We start from the raw sequence: 21,526 nt of genomic DNA on the forward strand, positions 1-21,526 counted from the left end.
AATTTAATGTGGACCCCCTCCCCCACTGTGTCACCTAACTTCTTGTGGGCCTGCTCAGAGGGGATAAGGGGACCCATACCCATAGTAAAATAGAGGTGATTGACACAAGGGGGAGGGGGCCCACAAGAGATTAGGTGACACAGTGAGGGAGGGAGCCCACAGGAAATTAGGTGACAGTGGGGGAGGGGCCCCACAGGAAATTAGGTGACACAGTGGGGGAGGGGGCCACAGTAAATTAGATATTTCCTGTGGGCCCCCTCCACTGTGCCACCTTTAGATTGCATGAGTGCCCCCTCCCCTAACTGCCTCACTGGCTGGAGCACTAGTCAGGCTGCAGGTATGATATATTTAGGCTAAGTGCCCACAATGCAGAAATGCTGCATATTTTTTACGCTTCTCCCTGACAGGAAAAACGCATGCGGATTTTAAATGCGTTTTTCCCGCCAGGTAGAAGCGTTTGTGAAGCGTTCTTCACTTGCATTTCTGCATGCGGGTTATCAAGCGCTTTTCCAAGCGATTTTAGCATCACTTGGAAAAGTGCTTGACAACTTGTTCACACTATATAAATCCAAGCAACCGGCATGGATTTATAGTAGTGTGACCAAGTTAGTTAAAAAAAAGAATAAGAATGGTGAAAAATAAAAAATAAAAAGTTTATACTCACCTACCTATGTCTTCCCGGTGTTTTGTCTGCTCCGTCCGGTCTCTTGCACTGCTTGCGGGGGTGTGAAGGACCTGCGGTGACGTTATTGAGCCATGTGATGGGCAACATGACTCAGTGACGTCATGGCAGGTCCTTCACATCAACGCGAACATTGCAAGACACCGGACGGAGCAGACAAAACACCGGGAAGACATCGGAAGGTGAGTATAAACTTTATTTTTTATTTTAAACTCTTTTTTTACAGTTTCTATGGTACCCGGGTCTGGATGAGAGTCTTCTCTCCTCCAGACTTGGGTACCATCCGCACATTGAACCGTGTGATATCCGCATGTGCAAATGCAGTGATGCGGATGTCACGCGGTCCAATGCAAGTCAATGGCGACGATTACGCTGCGTGTCTGCAAAATTAATGGACATGCTGCGGATTTTTGAGCGCAGCATAAACGCTGCGGAAAAATCCGCAACATGGGCATTGAAAGTGCGGCTTGTCATTGGGGACCATGGGGGGCGGATTACCAAGCGTTTCCCAAGCATTTATGCTGCGGAAATTCCGCAGCATAAACGCTTGTAAAAGGCTACGTGGGCACACAGCCTTATTTACTTACAATCAGACTCACACTGCAGCCATCAGACTCCCTCTGCTCCTCTATCAATACTGCTGTGCTGCTTGGGCAGGGTCTTGTTCTGGCAAAGAGCTATGCTGTGAGGTCACATAAAGAAAACTAACGGTGACTGGCTGCCTTGTAGCCAATCAGCGTTAGACCACTGCTGTGCAGAGTTTTTGTGGAAGAAGAGCAGCCTAGCAGGAAACAGATGACTGCTCTCTGCCATCAGCTGTTGCGATGCCTGCAGTGCCTCTTCTCAGCCTCACACAGTCAGCTGTGACTGTGCCTGCTGTAGTGAGAGTGGGCACGTACGCAACGCTCTTCAATAGAAGTCGGCAGCGGCGGCAGGTGTTGTGAAGTCACTGCTGCTGCACTTCACATCCTTTGTGCAGCCTGCCCGCCGCTACCGGTTATAGAATAAAGTGCGCATCGCCCTGTGCACACTATCAGCATGCAGGGCAGGCACAAATGAAGGAGGGAGGGCCTGGGGGCTTGCCCACCGGAGGATTCTCCGGTGTCCCGGTGCCCCAGTCTGATCCTGAATGTATGTATACACTACGTTCCAAATTATTATACAAATGTTATTTTTCTCTGATTTTCATAAATGGTTGATGCAAATGAGTCAGTATAATATTCAGATCATCAACCGTTAAGAGTATAAATCACACTTTATTGGACAAACCTCCCAATGATAACAGTATTTTCTTCAAAACTAAAGAAACCCTCAAAATGCATAACAGAGTTACCAAACATTATATAGGCTGTAGAGAACTGAAGATGGTCATTTGTTGAATTTGCAGCATTAAGAGGTCACATATACTGAAATTAAAATATTTTCCAATCAAAAACATCTTAACAAGCCAAGTTACATGATAACATAAGACCTCTTCTTTGATATCACCTTCACAATTCTTGCATCCATTGAGCTTGTGAGTTTTTGGATATATTCTGCTTGAATTTCTGTGTAGGATGTCAGAATAGCCTCTCAGAACTGCTGTTTTGATGTGAACTGCCTCCCATCTTCATAGATCTTTTGCTTGAGGATACTCCAAAGGTTCTCAATAAAGTTGTCCATGTCAACCAATGACTCAGAGGTATTCTTTGCATCATGAGATGGTGCATTGTCATGCATGAAGATAATTTTGCTACGGATGGCACAGTTCTTTTTGTGTACAATGGAAGAAATTGGTCAGTCAGAACTGTATACACTTTGCCGAGGTCATTTTCAAGGACCCTAGAGGGGCCTACAAGCTCTTGTCCATTGATGTCACAGCCTTGTTAGGACATGGTGGATTTCCACCAACCATCCACTATGCCATACTTATGGATCATCCAAGGTTGCATGGCACTCATCAGTAAACAAGACTGTTTTACAATTAGTCTTTATGCATGTCTGGGCCCACTGCAATTGTCTCTGCTTGTGAACACTGTTTAGAGGTGGCCAAATAGTAGGTTTATTCACAACTGCAAGCCTCTAGAGCAGGGGTGGGCAATTAATTTCCCAGGGGCCACATGAGAGACTGACTGTTGTGGAGGGCCAAACCATTAGGCTGAAATTAACTCTGCTAAATATTAATATTAACATATGAATTACAGTTAATATTAATATAAAGTAATTATATCACTTAATATTGAGCAGAATTAATTATGCAGACATCCCCCTATATACCGTTTGAGCACACACACAGCCTCCTATATACCGTAAGAGCCTCCACACAGCCTCCCCATGATTAGCATGAGACCCCCATAGCCTCCCCATGTGCAGCAGGAGACCCCCATAGCCTCCCCATGTGCAGCAGGAGACCACCATAGCCTCCCCATGTCTAGCAACTGACCCCCATAGCTCCCCATGTCCAACAACTGACCCCCATAGGCTCCCCATGTCCAACTGACCCCCATAACCTCCCCATGTCCAGCAACTGACCCCCATAGGCTCCCCATGTCCAACAACTGACCCCCATAACCTCACCATGTCCAGCAACTGACCCCCATAGCCTCCCCATGTTCAGCAGGAGACCCCCATAGCCTCCCCATGTTCAGCAGGAGACCTCCATAGCCTCCCCATGTTCAGCAGGAGACCCCCATAGCCTCCCCATGTCCACCAGGAGACCTCATAGCCTCCCCATGTCTAGCAACTGCCCCCCATAGCCTCCTCATGTCCTGCAAAGGACCTCCATAGCCTCTTCATGTCCTGCAACTGACCCCCATAGCCTCCCCATGTCCAGCAACTGACCCCCATAGCCTCCCCTTGTCCAGCAACTGACCCCCATAGCCTCCCCATGTCCTGGAACTGACCCCCATAACCTCCCCATGTCCAGTAGGAGACCCCCATAGCCTCCCCATGTCCAGCAACTGACCTCCATAGCCATGGAAAAAAAAAAAAACACTCACCTCGCTCCCGTTCCCGTTGCCCCGGCGCTGTGCCTCTGCTCCTGTCTCTGGTGCGCAGCTCAGCTGAGCTGATGTGACGACTTGACGTCCTCGCGTCAGCTGTCTCACTCGCTGATTGGTGGAAGAAGGGTCCGGCGGCGCCATCTTCCACCAATGCAATCACCGCTGTCTGCATCCTGAGGGTGCAGATAGTGGTGACAGTAGGCGGCAGCGGTGCAGCCAGCGGTCCACTGATTTCAGCCCATTGCTGTCTCGGTCCGCAGGCCGGACGGGGACAGCCACAGGGCTGGATGTGGCCCGCGGGCTGCACTTTGCCCAGGCCTGCTCTAAAGGATCCTACAACTTGAAGTTCGTGGGACTCCAGAGGCATTCGCAACTTCAAATATCTGTTTGCTGCTTTGTAATAGTACAAGCAGTATGTCAGCAGTTCCTGCAAGATAATGGCATTGAAGCTATGGACTGGCCCGCCCGTTCCCCAGACCTCAATCCGATTGAGGACATCTGGGACATCATGTCTCACTCCATCGACCAACATCACGTTGTACCACAGACTCTCCAGGAGTTGGCGGATGCTTTAGTCCAGGTCTGAGAGGAGATCCCACAGGAGACCATCCGCAACCTCATCAGGAGCATGCCCAGGCGTTGTAGGGAGGTCATACAGGCACGTGGAGGCCACACACAATACTGAGACTCATTTTGACTTGTTTTAAGGACATTACATCAAAGTTGGATCAGCCTATAGTGTGTTTTTCCACTTTAATTTTGGGGGTGACTCCAAATCCAGGCCTCCATTGGTTAATAAATTTGATTTCCATTGATGATTTTTGTGTGATTTTGTTGTCAGCACATTCAACTTTGTACAGAGCAAAGTATTCAATGAGAATATTTCATTCATTCAGATCTAGGATGTGTTATTTGAGTGTTCCCTTTATTTTTTTGAGCAGTGTATTTTAACAGCTGCTTTCTTAATCCGAAGAATTTGTCTGGCAGAAACATTCCTCATTATGCCTTTATCTGTGCTCTGTATAAGTCACAAATCTCTTTACAGTACGATGATCACGCTTAAGTTTTTGTGAAATATCTAATGTTTTCATACTTTGTCCAAGGCATTGCATTATTTGACACTTTTCGGGAACAGAGAAATCCTTTTTCGTTCCCATTTTGCTTGAAATCTGTGGCCTACTTAATAATGAGGAACGTTCATCTTCAGTAGTTTTCTTTTAATTGGGCTTTCCTGGCAAACTAATTATCACAAGTGATTGTGATTGATTTCAGTGATCCAAAGAGCCCTGAGACACAATATCATTCATGAGTTTATTTGAATAACAAAAAAAATTACATCTTTATAGCAACTTAATTCCAATTTGAATAATAATTTAGAATGTTGTGTAAGTGTATACATGTTATTTGCATAGCAGCATTCAATGTTCTACACTTGTATGAATTTTCAAGGGAATAATTTTTTAATGCTTATTGACTTGCACTAATTAAAATATTAAACTGAGCCGTTATTCCCTCTCCCTTTCAGCAAGGCGCCTCTCTATTTTTACTCAGGTTTTTGCTGATGTGCTACAGCAGTGACATCACCTTTACCGCAGTGATGTCACATCTACATGCATGTGACTGCTGCAGCCAGTCAGTGAACTCAGTGGTCATGTACTCATGATGTCATAGATGTAGCCTGTCCAAAATCACTGAATGGGCAACAGAGCGGAGAAGTGAGCAAAATTTAAAAATAATAAAAAATATTCCCAGCAAACCACTTTAAAATGCACTACTTAATATTTAAATTTCAACACTAAGAAGAAAAAGCCATGGAATTATGGAAATCAAAGAATTGATAGTAGAGATGAGCGGATCATTTGAAATTCAAATTTGTGGACCGTGTAGAGTTTTTATTAAAAATTGGATTAGTGGTGAATTACATTACTGAAAAGCCTTTAATTGCTTGGAAAATAGGTGTGAAACACTCTGAAGTCTCTTAGAGCTGTTTTGAACCTGTTTAGAGCTTTGAAATGCAAACACAGCCTCATTAATGTCAAAGTGACCTTAAGCTATATGGCAAGGGGAAAACGGATGGTGACTGGTGGTAACCAACAGTGGTATTCAGGTGGCATGTTAAAGGTTTAATAGTAGACAACTACAAGGAAGTGTGCAAAAAATAATTTCTACAGCTTAATACAGGAAAAATATATATCTTTGTACTATGCCTGATGAAGAGGCCTGAATAGTCTTGAAAGCTTGCAATTTGCTACAATCTTTTCAGTTATCTATTAAAACATATCAACCACTGAGGACTCGCAAATCTTCATATTTTTCTACAACTTGCACACTTTGTGAGTAGACACATCATGGACATCTTTGTTCAGGAGGTTAAAAAATGGCTTGCCTGTCTTACAATACAGGCAGCATACTTTCTGTGACATGACCTTGGACTAAGGATTCTGTTTTAGCACTGAGGACTATAATAATGCCCTCCTTTTTTTATTCTGTGATGAATAACAAAAATCCTGTTATTAAGGTGCTGTTACTGAAGTATTTCTCAGATCAATCTATTAAGTCATACTGAATTGCTATATATGTACAGAATTTTCCCATATATCACTTGAATCTTTGGATTATAATCACAAATTGAGACTATCACTGCAATTTTAAATCTGTTTCAACTATTCAGTAGTACACCACAATCAGATTAAGCCTTTTTCTATATCTAGATGAAATGAGCTGTGCGTTCTGACCTCCTATCCCTACATTGTAAAAGCATAAAATGGTGCTTCTTGACCAGCCCCCATCTTTTACACCAGCAGTGATAGCCTGCCTGATTGGTTCCACTTGACTCTCTGATCTGATTGCTGCAGGGCATTACAGTGAAACCCGTGCGACTGCACCTGATGCTATTAGTTCACTCTCTGAGTCTTTAGTAGTGTGTGAAATGAGGCCAGGAATTATTTTTTTTCTGTTGATCTTCGCAAATCAAATCAGGGTGTTGGCATGCTATCAATGGGGTTATTTCGATGTTGAGAAGTGTATACACAATTATAGAATACTGATTAATGTTATGTACATATCACATTTACACACATTAAACACATACGGTTAATTCACTCTTGGCATAGATTTATTTATGTGATATAGTGAATATATATATATATATATATATACATACATACATACACACACACACACACACACACACACACACACACACACACACACACACACACACACACACACACACAGTGGTCCAAAAGTAGGTGGACAGAAAGTGTAATAAGGTTATGAAGAGGGAGATTTATCAAACACTAAATTGCAGCCGCCTGTCTGGATCATCCTCCAATAAATCATGAATTACACGTGGACGATAAGCTTTCCACCCAATAGATTTCAGGATTCACATGATAGAAGCTCATGAAATTCCCAATTCCAAAGAGGCTCTTCTGGTCGACTTTTTTGGACTCTGAACAAATGTTTCAGCAACAAGTTATTATCTTCTGTACAGACTGTTTTGGGTCGACCAGTTTTTGGAGCATTAAGGATTGAGCCAGTGGCATTGAATTTGTCACGAATGCAGTAAATGGTTTGTCTCTTTGGGGCTTGAGTACCAAATGTTTCAACCCAATTAGCTCTAACGGTTTCAGCATTTTGAGATTTCCAATACTCTGTTAAAATCCATTTTCTTTGATCTGTATTTAAATTATTTGCCATTATGTGTTATCTGAATTATCTGACAAGAAAACAGATTTGGGGGAGATCTATCTGTGAAAACAAGATCTGTGAAACTGGCTCAGTTGCCCTTAGCAACCAATCAGATGCCACCTTTCATTTTCCAAAGAGTCTGTGAGGAATGAAAAGTGGAATCTGATTGGTTGCTAAGGGCAACTGAGCCAGTTTCACTTTAAACCATGTTTGATAAATCTCCCCCCTTCATAACCTTATTACACTTTCTGTCCACCTACTTTTGGACCACCCTGTATATATTTATTTATATTAGTATATATATATATATATATATATATATTATATATATATATATATATATACTGTCACAGGTGTGTCAGAAATGACAGACTGTCGCCCTGCAGTTGGTTGCAGGAGATCTCTTCGTTTAGCATTACGGACGCCTTCTTAGAAGCTGTCTCTCTAGGACCCAGTGGCTACCTTCCTCTTGCTAATTAACACCCTGGTCTGGGTGTATAAATACCTGCTGTTTGCTAGAGGGAGGTGTTGGCGATACTCACATGACCCCTTGTGAAGGCTTGGAGCTAATGCAGTACTTCTTCCTCTCTGGTGCTAAGAGGACGTGTGTTCATCTCTCTGAAGTCGACTAAAGCTAAGCTATCTTCCCTTGTTTGTTCTCCCTCGTTGTCTTTAGTTGTCTGTGGAGATTGACTAGTGCTCATCTAGTGCCTTCCCTAGCCAGGGCCAAACGCCAGGAAAAACAAGGCGAGGTTCCTGTCCAGCGATTGGTGCGGAAACAATATAGGGACGTTAGGGGAGACAGGGTGATATAGGTCGGCCTAGGAGGTCTCCACTACCCCCTTTCCCTAGAGTCTGGGCTCCCCCCCCCCCCTTCTCTTCGTGTTGCACTTCATCTTTCCTACACCTTGTGTGACATTATCGCTGGCCATGCACATTTTGAAAAGGAAAAGAAAAAAAAAACTGACACTTGTTTTTTTTTTTTTGTGTATGTTTTTTGGGCTTGGATTTTTTTTATTTTCTCTCTTGGTATGGTTTCAGTTGCAGAGCTCGCAGTCTGTCTCTGGAGGTGAATGACCTCCGCTGATGACCTTTGTTCAGCAACAGTATCAGCAGCTACAGGTCGCTAATATGGGGGTCTCTGCAGGTAGACCTGTCCAGCCTGATCCCATGGTTACCCTCCCAGACAGGTTTTCAGGAGGTAGGGACAAGATTTTGGATTCAAGGAGGCGTACAAACTGTATTTTAAACTTCATCCTTACTCCCCTGGAAATGAGGAGCAACGGATTAGAATTGTGATCACTCTACTGCAGGGAGATCCTCAGTCGTGGGCATTTTCTTTACGCAGGATACTGTTTGTCTCCAGTCTGTGGAGGGTTTTTTCGGTGCTCTGGCCCTCATCTATGATGACCCTAACCGAATCGCCTTGGCTGAGCCTAGGTTACGTCGCCTTCAGCCGGGGAATCGGTCAGTGGAGACGTACAGTTCGGAATTCCATAGATTAGCAACGGATTCTAAATGGAATGACTCAGCCCTTAGAAGCCAATTTTGTGAGGGTCTTACTGAAAGGTTGAAAGATGCCTTGGCAGTATATGAAACCCCTCAGTCCTTGGAGGCTGCCATGTCGTTGGCCACACGTCTTGATAGACGCCTTCGGGATAGACGGGCGAGACCACCTTCTCCGGGGCCTTCTTGTCGGGGTTGTGTGCCTCTGCCAGGGCAGCGGTCTGGGGGTGAACCAGTACTGGGGGGGGGGGGTGGAGAAAACCATGCAGTTAGGGGAGGCTTTACATCATACATTTCCCAGGAGATTCACAAGAAAAAAGGGGTATGTTTTTTTGTGGGAATAAGGGACATTTTGTTGGGACCGGTCCTTCAATTCCTAAACTAAAGGAGACTTGATTAACTCTTTGTAGTCTGGAGTTGGATAAGTAAGGGGTGCATTTTTGCCAATCTGCAGTTTCTGGTTTGTCCTGACAGTAGAGGAGGTGCTAGAGAGCAAAACTGAGAAAATTTCTGTGTATGTTGACAGTGGACCCGGAGTCAGTATGGTTGATGCTGAGTTTGTGAAAACTCACGGTCTTGCTTGCTGTACTTTAGCTAAACCTATTTCCATCTTCGCCATTAACTCGGCGCCACTTGCACAAAAAGCATTTACTCAGATTGTACATAATGTAAAACTGAGGGTGGGGTCAGTTAATTGTGAAATAATCCCTTGCTGTGTCCTGGACAGTCTTCCCACCCCAATCTATTTGGGTCTCCTCTGGCTAGTGAAACATAATCCGTTGGTGGATTGGCAAGCAATGGAGATTATTGAATGGGGAGATTACTGCCATGAGAACTGTTTAGATATTTCCCTTGCTACTGTCTCTACAGAAATATTACCAGCTTTCTGTCTGGTTTTGAATATGACTGTCCTATTAACCTGACCCCCTTAGCTAAACTACCGAAGTCCAGACTGTATAATCTGTCTGGCCCTGAGAGACAAGCCATGAAGGATTTCATTGCGGAAATTCTGGAGAAGGGACAAATTAGGCCCTCATCTTCGCCTGTGGCTGTAGGGTTCTTTGTGAAGAAAAAAAGATGGCGGTCTACATCCCTGTTTAGATTTCTGGGAATTAAATCAAATTACCATCCGAGATCCATACCCTCTTCCTCTGATTCCTGATTTGTTCAGCCAGGTTGCAGGAGCTAAGGCATTCTCCAAGTTGGATTTAAGGGGAGCCTACAATCTGGTTAAAATCAGAGAAGGGGACGAATAGGAAACAGCGTTCAATACCCCTGAAGGGCATTTCGAGAGTCTGGTTATGCCTTTTGGTTTGACCAACGGTTTGCTTCGTCGCTCTCCTCAGTATGGCGGGGTGTTCTGAGTAATTTAAAGATCATGGGAGACAGGAATAAACGTATGGCTGACATAAAATGCTTGCCAGGTCCGGACCTGAATGTGAAAGACTTTGTGGTGTTGCCTACCAAGAATATAAGATTGAAAGTTTCTTCTTGGAAGCTGGGACCTAGCTTTATTGGTCCCTATAAAATAACCGCTGTCATTAACCCAGCAGCGTTCTGTCTTGAACTTCCTCAGGCCCTTAAGGTCCACAACATGGAGGTTCCACAGGAGGAGGTGATGTACAGACACGTTTCAGACCTTTTGGTCCTTAATCCCGCCGGGGCTGTGACTTTTCTGCATTTGATTTTTAAAATACTTTTCCAATAAAAGATTATTGATTTCAAAGAAGACTTCTGGATGCGGGATCACTTCTTGTTTCTTTCCTGCTATATTCTCCCAGTATTTCACAGGCTTGTCTTAATGTTGAGCGAACTTTAAATGCACTTGAACAAGCTTTTTGTTCAGCAATGGAGTCTTGCGTGGTGAGCATGTGCGCACAGGCTGCTGGCCGCCATTTTTCTGAACCGTAAAAGACTATCAAAAGGGTATAAAAAAAAAATTTCATACTCACATTACTGCTCACCTCTCCAACCTTTCAGCATCACCTATCTGGTCCTTGTCGCCTCTTAAGATCGCCACTGCTTGAGCTGAAATGCTCTCTCATGCTGGGTGACGACTTCCAGCTTTGATTAGGCCTGGGAGGATTGTGCATCAGAACGTAAAAGGTCACAGTGTCATTACATCACAGTGTACGCCATGACCTTGTTTGCGCATGCACAGATTTCAGTGAGAGCGGCGATCAGAAGATGCGACAAAGACCGGACCGTTTACGGTGAGGAGCAGGGGGACTGGTGAGGTGAGCAGTGAGGTGAATATAAAGATTTATTTTATTTTTAACTTTTGATGTTTATTATGCTCTGGAGTCAGGAGAGACTCCGGAGCATAACAAAGGGCATTAAATCTGCGGAGAATATCTTTACCAGGAAAATCTGCATGATCAAGCAAATTCAATTTTTGTCTGATCCGCTTATCTCTAGCTACAACTATTAAAGACAGTGAATTTGAAAGACAATTATATACTAGGAACACTAGATGTAACATCACTGTACACAATCATAGTAAAAAATAAAGGCTGTGACTTATCGCATTTCTTTCTGGAAAAAATGCAAGATCTACTTATTTAAATCAGTATTTATTTAGATTCATAATTTCTAATATGGTTGCAGTGGTAGTGCTGAAAATACAAGGGAATGATTAATATCATATATGCACTAATTAACAGCCATAAGTAGCTATTTGAGGAGCCTATATGGAGCAGTGACTTATTCCTGAGGAAGAAAAATATGACATTTCGAATCAAGTTGGATGGAATCTTGATCTATACGGACTTCTATAGCTCCTGGTGACGTAATCAATCAGCACTGTCTTGAAAATTTGCGGACTTCAGAGAGACACTATTGTCAGAAACGCTCTCACAGTATTGGACTCCTACCTGAATCTGAGTACTATCTCACCACAAACAAACCCAGGACACCAATATTGGACTCACATACCCAGGGCCGGCTCCAAGTTTTCGTGGGCCCCGGGCGAAAGGGTCTCATTGGGCCCCTTTAGCACATACCATGATTCATGATGCACAGGTACTGCGGAGAAATATAGATATACAACACGGGGTCCAGGCTGTCCCCTCATCCTTCACATATGCAGGCATGCGCACACACACACACACAGTACGCAGACATGCGCGCACACACACACACAGTACGCAGACATGCGCGCACACACACACAGTGCGCAGACATGCGCGCACACACACAGTACGCAGACATGCGCGCACACACACAGTACGCAGACATGCGCGCACACACACAGTACGCAGACATGCGCGCACACACACACAGTACGCAGACATGCGCGCACACACACACAGTACGCAGACATGCGCGCACACACACAGTACGCAGACGCACATGGTACACAGATACAATATGCAGACATGCACATACATATTTGGAAACAAATTCTTAAACACATGTAAAACAGATATAAATATATGTACACAGTCATACACAATGACATACACAGATATTCACATCATACATGCACACACACACACACACACATTAGAAATATTTTTAATATGGGGATTGGGAAAGCTCACTCACCTGCCCCCCACCTGTGTCCTGTCCAGCTTCTCAGGCATGTGTCTGTGCAGGGCCGCCGGCAGGTCACAGACATGGTCCTGGACAATCAGGGGGCCCACTTGCCGTAGGGGCCTGGCCCGCTTTCCTGGCATCTGTGCACTCATCTGTACAGGACCACCGGCGCTGTGTGAGTTTTATCACTTTCCAGACATGACCGTGCGCAGTGCACTGCATCTGCTAGTAATGACGTGACAGGGGCATCACTGCGCCTTTAATTGTGCTTGTGTGTCACCCCTGCCGCGTCATTACTAGTAGACAGCCACACAGCGCACTGTGCGCAGCTATGTCTGGAAGGTGACAGCACTCACACAGTGCCAGCGGTCCTGTACAGATGCTTGCACAGATGCCAGGGAAGCGGGCCAGGCCCCGACGGCGAGTGGGCCCCCTTGATGGTCCAGGGCCCCGGCACTTGCCCGGGTGCTGACGCCGGCCCTGCACCTACCAGTACAAACTTTCAAACTACTGAGATACTAACTAAGTGTAACGGGTCTGGGAGGTGGAACTTCAGAGCAACTATACAAAGGGGCAGTCCTTGTAAGGAAGCGGGTGGCTCCCAGGGAAGGCGGGCAGGTAGTCACGGCAAGTGACAGGGACAGTCTCTTGGTAGAAGGGCAGGAGGTCACGGCAAGTGACGGGGACAGTCTCTTGACAGGCGGATGGTCACGGCAAGTGACAGCAGGGAAAGAGTCTCTAGACGGGCAGGTGGTCACGGCAAGTGACAGCAGGGAAGGAGTCTCTAGCCGGGCAGGTGGTCACGGCAAGTGACAGCAGGGCAGGAGTCTCTAGATAGGCTAGCAGGCAGGTAGCAGGTGAGCGCTCCCAGGTGAGCGAGTAAGAGTCTCTGGACAGGCAGGCAGGTATCTGGCAGGTACTTCCTGGTCCGCAGGCGGACTGATCCATAGACAGACTGGCAGGTGCTGGTAGGCAGACTGTCGGACCACAGGATAGCAAGCAGGTAAGCAGATATCAGGCAGGTATCAAGCAGGAATCTGGCAGGTAACTGGTAACGGGACCTGAGGGCTGAAGCAGAGTTGAAAGGCTTTGCAACAACATTGCTCGGGCACCTCCATTTTGGAGGAGGTGCCTTATATATGGTGAGGTCCTCCGGCCATTGGCCGGGGACTCCTTAGGACGGCGCGCGCGGCCCCTTTAAGAGAGGGGGAGCGCGCGCGCGCCCTAAGCACAGAGGCCGGGAAGCAGCGCGCGCAGCCAGCAGAGCGGGAGGAAGCCGCCGGGCACGGAGCGGAGAGGTGAGGGGGAACGGCGTCCCTGTCTGGCAGGAGTCAGGGACGCCAACGCTACAGTACCCCCCCCCTTTAGGCCCCCCCTTTTTTAGGCCAGAGAGAAACTTATCAAGGATGAGCGGGGCATGGATGTTCTCCCGGGGCTCCCATGTTCTCTCCTCAGGACCAAACCCCTTCCAATCCATTAGAAAAAAGGACTTTCCTCTTACCCTTTTGGTGGCCAGAATGTTCTCTACCTCAAACTCGTTTTTAGCGGAAACCGGAGCAGGAGGCGTACCTGTAGACTTGGAAAAAGAGTTAAGTACCACGGGTTTGAGTAGAGATACATGGAAGGAGTTAGGAATCCGCAAGTTGGCCGGGAGTTTCAATTTATAGGCCACCGGGTTGATTTGTTTGATAACTTCCAGTGGGCCGATGAACCGAGGCCCTAACTTGTAGGAAGGAATCTTGAGCCGGACATATTTGGACAAGAGCCAGACTTTATCTCCAGGACGGAATTGTGGCGGATCCAGACGTCTTTTGTCAGCCTGTTTTTTCATCCGCTCGGATGACTGAAGAAGTGCGGATCTGGTGACCTTGTGAGTGGGGGCTTCACAGCTCTGCGATGCACGGATAGGGTGCCGGGCATCCCGCCTAGTCGAATAGTAGGGGCGTGTAATAGGATGCTGGCTAGGCACAGTGCCGCGAGTGTGTGAATTGCACCCTACTGCAAGTTTCATCTGTGTGCAGTTTTAATGCTGGGTAGTCGCCCCTCCAGTGAGAGTGAGTGAGGGCGATTGTTCATTAGCATTCTGCACCTGTGTTACCTCCTTCTAACAAAAGGGGGCCGGCCGTGTCCTGGTGTGCATTTTTTCTTGAAACCTTGGCTGGTGAGTACCATTGCCTTTTGCTATTTTCTAAAAATTCTGTCTATTGTTCTGGCTATGCTGTCTGTTTTTAATATTAGAGTAGGGACTCGCAAAACCGTGAGGACCCTTGATGATGGGTTGCGAGCTTACGTATTTTGGCCAAAATATCAACTAATACCTCATATGATATTTTTTGCACTTTTTTTATCTGCCAGGGCACGGCCAGGCCCAGTAATGGTGACCTTGTGAGTGGGGGCTTCACAGCTCTGCGATGCACGGATAGGGTGCCGGGCATCCCGCCTAGTCGAATAGTAGGGGCGTGTAATAGGATGCTGGCTAGGCACAGTGCCGCGAGTGTGTGAATTGCACCCTACTGCAAGTTTCATCTGTGTGCAGTTTTAATGCTGGGTAGTCGCCCCTCCAGTGAGAGTGAGTGAGGGCGATTGTTCATTAGCATTCTGCACCTGTGTTACCTCCTTCTAACAAAAGGGGGCCGGCCGTGTCCTGGTGTGCATTTTTTCTTGAAACCTTGGCTGGTGAGTACCATTGCCTTTTGCTATTTTCTACTTTCCCAAATGGAGGAAAATTCGCTAACGAGAGATTCCGCAGCCGGATTGTCCACCGAGGTGGAGACAGGAAACGGGATCCAAGGATGCTGACCGAAGACTACAAAAAACGGGGATTTGGAGGAAGATTCGCTCTCGTGATTATTGTAAGAAAATTCGGCCCACGGTAAAAGATCCACCCAGTTGGAATGGTGAGCATTAACAAAGTGCCGGAGGTAACTGGTTAAAATTTGGTTGATCCGTTCTACTTGGCCATTGGACTGTGGGTGATATGCAAAAGAAAAGTCCAAGGTGACCCCCAGCAGTTTACACATGGCTCGCCAAAAACGAGAGGTGAACTGAACCCCTCGGTCGGATACGATGTGGAGAGGAAGACCGTGTAGACGGAAGACATGATGGATAAAGTCTTTAGCTAACTCTGATGCAGACGGGAGACCCGGCAGGGGAATAAAGTGAGCCATTTTGGAAAAGCGGTCAGCGACCACCCATATGACCGTACAACCGGCAGAGACAGGGAGGTCCGTTATAAAGTCCATAGCTATATGCCGCCACGGGGCAGCAGGTACAGGAAGAGGAAGGAGACGGCCGGCTGGCAGATGTCTCGGAACCTTGTTGCGGGCGCAGGACACACAGGCTGAAACAAAGTCTATTACGTCCTTGTGCAGGGTAGGGAAATAAGCTGGAGGGTCTTTTTCTGACTAGCGTGGTCAGCTAGCTTGGACGAGTGTCCCCAGTGTAGAACCTTCTCACGATCAGGAACAGTTACGAACGTCTTACCGGGTGGAAGACTATTTAGATTCACGGGGGCCACCTGCATTACTTTGGCGGGGTCGATGATGTGTTCAGGCTCCTCCTCAAGATCAGAGACCAAAAAGGATCGGGATAAGGCATCAGCTTTGATGTTTTTGTCAGCCGGGCGAAAATGAAGAATGAAATTAAAGCGGGCGAAGAACAAGGACCACCGGGCTTGGCGCGGGTTAAGTCTCTGGGCACTCTGGAGGTAAGCCAAGTTCTTGTGGTCCGTGTAAATTATTACCGGGTGAAGAGTCCCCTCGAGCAGGTAACGCCACTCCTCCAGTGCCAGCTTAATGGCCAACAATTCTCGGTCTCCTATAGAATAGTTGTGCTCAGATGAGGAGAAGAGTTTGGAGAAGAAGCCGCAGGTTACCATTCTTCCGGAAGACGACTTTTGGGTAAGTACTGCTCCGGCTCTGGAGGAGGAAGCGTCGACTTCTAGAAAGAATTGTTTGTTGCCGTCCGGACGATGCAGCACAGGGGCGGAGGAAAAAGCTCGTTTTAAGGAAAGGAAGGCCTCCTCTGCTTCGGGTGGCCATTCTCTGGGATTAGCGCCCTTACGGGTGAGCGACACGATAGGGGGAAGTCCGGGAAGAGAAGTGCGGAATGAAGAGGCGGTAGTAGTTGGCGAAGCCCAGGAACCGCTGAATAGCCTTCAACCCCTCTAGTCGGGGCCACGTCTGGATGGCAGACAGCTTCTCAGGGTCCATTTGTAGGCCGGTCTGAGAGATTATGTAGCCCAGAAACGGAAGCGAGGTCTGCTCAAAGAGGCACTTCTCATATTTAGCGTAGAGGTGGTTCTGCCTGAGCCTGAGCAGGACCTGACGAACATCCCTCTGGTGAGTGAGAAGATCTGGAGAGAAGACTAAGATGTCGTCCAGGTACACCACCACGCAGGAGTAGAGAAGGTCACGGAAGATGTCATTGACCAACTCTTGAAAGACGGCGGGAGCGTTACAGAGACCGAAGGGCATTACAAGGTATTCATAGTGACCGTCCCGGATGTTGAATGCCGTCTTCCATTCATCCCCCTGACGGATACGGACCAGATTATATGCCCCACGGAGGTCCAGCTTGGTGAAGATTCTAGCCCCCCTCAGACGGTCAAATAATTCAGGAATGAGCGGAAGGGGGAATTTATTCTTCACTGTGATCTGGTTAAGGCCTCTATAGTCTATACAGGGACGGAGTGAGCCGTCCTTCTTTTTGACGAAGAAGAAGCCTGCTCCCGCCGGAGAGGTAGATTTCCGGATAAATCCCCGGGCCAGATTCTCCTCAATATATTCAGACATGGACCGGGTCTCAGCAGCGGACAAAGGGTAAATACGCCCACGGGGAGGAGTAGCGCCGGGCATCAGGTCAATTTGGCAGTCGTATGGTCTATGAGGGGGTAATGTCTCTGCTTCTCTTTTATTAAAGACGTCCGCAAAAGGCCAATAGGGAACCGGTAGGCCGGGTAGATTGGCTGGGGTAGGAGAAGGATGAGCAGGATGAACAGGAACTAAACAAGTCTTATGGCAGTCCTGTCCCCAGCGAAGAACTTCTCCGGTCTGCCAATCAAGCACGGGTGCGTGTCTCTGGAGCCATGGTAGGCCTAGCAAGAGGGCGTGAGAGAGTCCAGGCAGAACATGAAAGAAGATGCTCTCAGAGTGCAGCATTCCCACCTGCAGAGTTATGGATTCGGTGATGAGTTGGATGGGATGAGGTAAGAGGCCCCCATCCACGGCGGCGACAGATAAGGGTACAGCCAGAGGTTTGGTGGGAATGCAGTATTTCTCTACCAGGGACTGAGAAATGAGATTTCCGGCAGCTCCAGAGTCAAGTTGAGCCAGTTCAAAATAACGGTTCTCCCCGCAGATGATAGAGATCGACAGCATTAGAGATGGAGAGGGTTTATTTCTGTCTAGGGCGACCTCTCTGAGCAACCCTAGACACAGGCGTTTCCCGACCTCTCCGGGCAGGAACGGATCCGGTGCTCCTTGCTGCCACAGTAGAAGCAGCTCCCCTCGGCACGGCGTAATTCTTGACGGGTCTTGACCATCTTGGTCTGGTCGACCTGCATAGGCTCGGGTGAGTGCGCCGGGGGAGTAACGGAGGAAGTGACGGGTCTCTGGAAGGTAGGGGCAAGGCGTGGAAACCTCCTCTCACGGGTGGCCTCTTTGGTGCGCTCCAGGAGCCGGATGTCAATCCGGGTGGCAAGTGTAATTAAGTCGCCGAGAGTGGTAGGAATGTCCCGACCGGCGAGTTCATCTTTAATACGGCCGGACAGACCCTCCCAGAAGACGGACACCAGGGCGTCGTTATCCCAGGCAAGCTCCGAAGCAAGGGTACGGAACCGTATGGCATATTGGCCCACAGTGAGTCTTCCTTGGCGGAGGCGTAGCAGAGATGAGGCGGAAGAGGTCTTCCGTCCTGGTTCGTCGAAGACCTTCCGGAAAGCCGTGAGAAAGGCTGGCAGGTTGGACACCAGGGGGTCTCCTCTCTCCCATAGAGGATTTAGCCAAGCCAGCGCCTCCCCCGTGAGATGGGACATGATGAAGGCTACTTTGGCTCGGTCGGTGGAAAACTGGTGTGCCAACAGTTCGAAGTGCAGAGTCCACAGGTTAATGAAGCCCCGTGCCTGACCGGGATCTCCGCCAAAACGAGGCGGGGCGGTGAGGCGGGGACCGGGAAGAGATGCCATGGAATTGATGGGCAGCGACGCTGCCGGGGTAGGAGTCGTGCGACTGGAAGCAGGTCCCGAAGAGGTAGTCAGTGTGTCCAGGCGGGAGTTAACACTACGCAGGTGGCTCAGGATGGACTCCTGTTGGGACCTCTGACGGGAAAGTTCATGACATAGGTCCGAGAGCGAGGGAGCTTGGGTGCCACCGGGTTCCATGGCCCGAGCAAACTGTAACAGGTCTGGGAGGTGGAACCTCAGAGCAACTATACAAAGGGGCAGTCCTTGTAAGGAAGCGAGTGGCTCCCAGGGAAGGCGGGCAGGTAGTCAGGGCAAGTGACAGGGACAGTCTCTGGGTAGAAGGGCAGGAGGTCACGGCAAGTGACTGGGACAGTCTCTTGACAGGCGGATGGTCACGGCAAGTGACAGCAGGGTAAGAGTCCCTAGACGGGCAGGTGGTCACAGCAAGTGACAGCAGGGAAAGAGTCTCTAGACGGGCAGGTGGTCACGGCAAGTGACAGCAGGGAAGGAGTCTCTAGACCGGCAGGTGGTCAAGGCAAGTGACAGCAGGGAAGGAGTCTCTAGATAGGCTAGCAGGCAGGTAGCAGGTGAGCGCTCTCAGGTGAGCGGGCAAGAGTCTCTGGACAGGCAGGTGGTCACAGCAAGTGACGGCAGAGCCTCCAGGTAGGCTAGCAGGCAGGTAGCAGGTGAGCGCTCCCAGGTGTCTGGCAGGTACTTCCTGGTCCGCAGGCGGACTGATCCATAGACAGACTGGCAGGTGCTGGTAGGCAGACTGTCGGAACACAGGATAGCAAGCAGGTAAGCAGATATCAGGCAGGTATCAAGCAGGAATCTGGCAGGTAGCTGGTAACGGGACCTGAGGTCTGAAGCAGAGTTGAAAGGCTTTGCAACAACATTGCTCGGGCACCTCCATTTTGGAGGAGGTGCCTTATATATGGTGAGGTCCTCCGGCCATTGGCCGGGGACTCCTTAGGACGGCGCGCGCGGCCCCTTTAAGAGAGGGGGAGCGCGCGCGCGCCCTAAGCACAGAGGCCGGGAAGCAGCGCGCGCAGCCAGCAGAGCGGGAGGAAGCCGCCGGGCACGGAGCGGAGAGGTGAGGGGAACGGCGTCCCTGTCTGGCAGGAGGCAGGGACGCCGACGCTACACTAAGGTTAGTGTATTGTGTCATTAGTCATGCTCTACATGGCAGTTAGAATCTTATCAATGTAATTACATCTAATCTTGCAGGGAAACAATTCTTCACTTCTTGATCAGTGAAACCACCCAGCTGATCGAAATGGCCCTGAGGTTTTGCTGATGTTTCTTTGCAGAATAAAGTGTTTGTGCGGTAAAACAGTGGAAATACCTCAGCGACACAGAACTTTTGCAGTTTTCAGCCACAGTGTGATGGCTGTATGTGAACACAGCCTAACAAAAGGATTTATTAAATGTTATAGCGGAGATCAGCGGCATGTATGGCTCCTGTGTTTTGGTAATAAAGATACTGTAGGATATAGTCTGGCACCATGTATGCTGACTCTATCCACTAAATATTCTTCTGTCTTTTAGTTTTTTCTAATAATGTAATTCCAAAAATTGCAATAAAATTTGATAAAAAAAAAAACTATTTATGAATCTAGCCTTTAACAGAAGCAATATTAGATTTCATCTTTGAAATTAAAGAATGTTAATGAAATACAACACTTACCACGTTAAGTACTGTTAAGTATTTCCATTGCCCACCATATAAGAAAACTCCAGCCGGCTGATCTGTTGCTCTGACCGTTAACAGAGAGTAAGTGAGGAAAAAGTACCAGATGAAAGCAGAGCAGTGGTACAGAAGGATGGCAGCAGTGGCCATGGTCCAGCAATCTAATAAGGAGGCCCAGTGACTAAACTACAGCTGTCCCTTGAGCTCCTCTATCTGTACTCGTCTCATGAAAACTGCTGAGCAGTACCGAGCTTTGTTCTGATTAAGAAATCGGCTTTGGGACAAATAGTTCTGCCTGTGTTGGTGGTGATCACAGCGTCCAAGTTTACTTCATTCTGAGGATTTTACTACAATCTTCAGTCTGAGGATTTCATGGAAGATCAGGGGAGATTAAAATTTTATAATTGTATTTGAAACAATTAGGATCTTTGTTTTTTAGCTTTTGTTACGTGAAAAGATCATCCTTACAATTTCTCAGCCTGAGATTTCTCATTTTGTTGCATAAGATGTAATTTAAAACAGTTCATTCAGTTTACAATTTCACAATCTGCCTTCGGCAAGCTTGATGTATAGTGTTAAAGGGAATCTGTCTGTAAGATCACCCCTCCTAAGCCCTTTATATGGGCATGTTGGCCATAGGAAGCTGAATAAAATGATACCTTGATATCTGCTATCCAATGTCTTATTCCTGAGAAATACATGTTTTTCTTAATACATAAATGAGCTGTTAAGATCTATGGACCGGACACAGATCTGCATGAGAATCTGCTTCCAGGGCTATCAGTTATTACATGTCTCACTTTGGCAATGCCCCTTTTCATTTAAAATAAGCTTTGAAGGCAAACCCTTTGTGAGATCTATGTCCTACCCATAGATCTTTACACCTAATTTATATATTAAGAAAAATGTGGTTTTCTCTGGATTAAAACATCGGATCGCAGATATTAAGGTATCATTTTATTGAACTTTTCATGAGCTGTATGCCCATATAGACGGCTTAGGAGGGTTCATTCTACTGAATGCAGAATTTATGTAAGAGAAAGATCACACTGCATGCTACGATTCAAAATAAAAGGCGAAAATCAACTGAATTAATATCGGTTTCATCTGTTTTCATAACAAAAGCACAGCCAAAGCAATAAACGGAATCTTTAAAAAAAAATCCAAAATGCAATTAGAAAATAGCAAAAAGGCAATGGTAGTTACCAGCCAAGATGTTCAAGGAAAATGCACAACAGGATGCAGCAAGCCTCCTT

At 47.3% G+C, this 21,526-nt stretch overlaps 1 protein-coding gene across 1 annotated transcript in view; it reads right to left on the reverse strand.

Annotated features, from left to right (window-relative positions):
* The window catches only part of ADTRP (androgen dependent TFPI regulating protein), a 185,887-nt gene extending 165,467 nt beyond the window's left edge, over window positions 1-20,420 (reverse strand). The window contains exon 1 of the mRNA XM_073676684.1: window positions 20,268-20,420. Coding sequence (XP_073532785.1) covers window positions 20,268-20,420 — 153 coding nt within the window. The remainder of the gene's footprint in view (window positions 1-20,267) is intronic.
* Window positions 20,421-21,526: the final 1,106 nt, after the last annotated feature.

The sequence above is a fragment of the Phyllobates terribilis genome, unplaced genomic scaffold (assembly GCF_046119375.1).
Source record: "Phyllobates terribilis strain yellow unplaced genomic scaffold, ASM4611937v1 Scaffold_4__5_contigs__length_816908805, whole genome shotgun sequence".
Lineage (NCBI taxonomy): Eukaryota > Metazoa > Chordata > Amphibia > Anura > Dendrobatidae > Phyllobates > Phyllobates terribilis.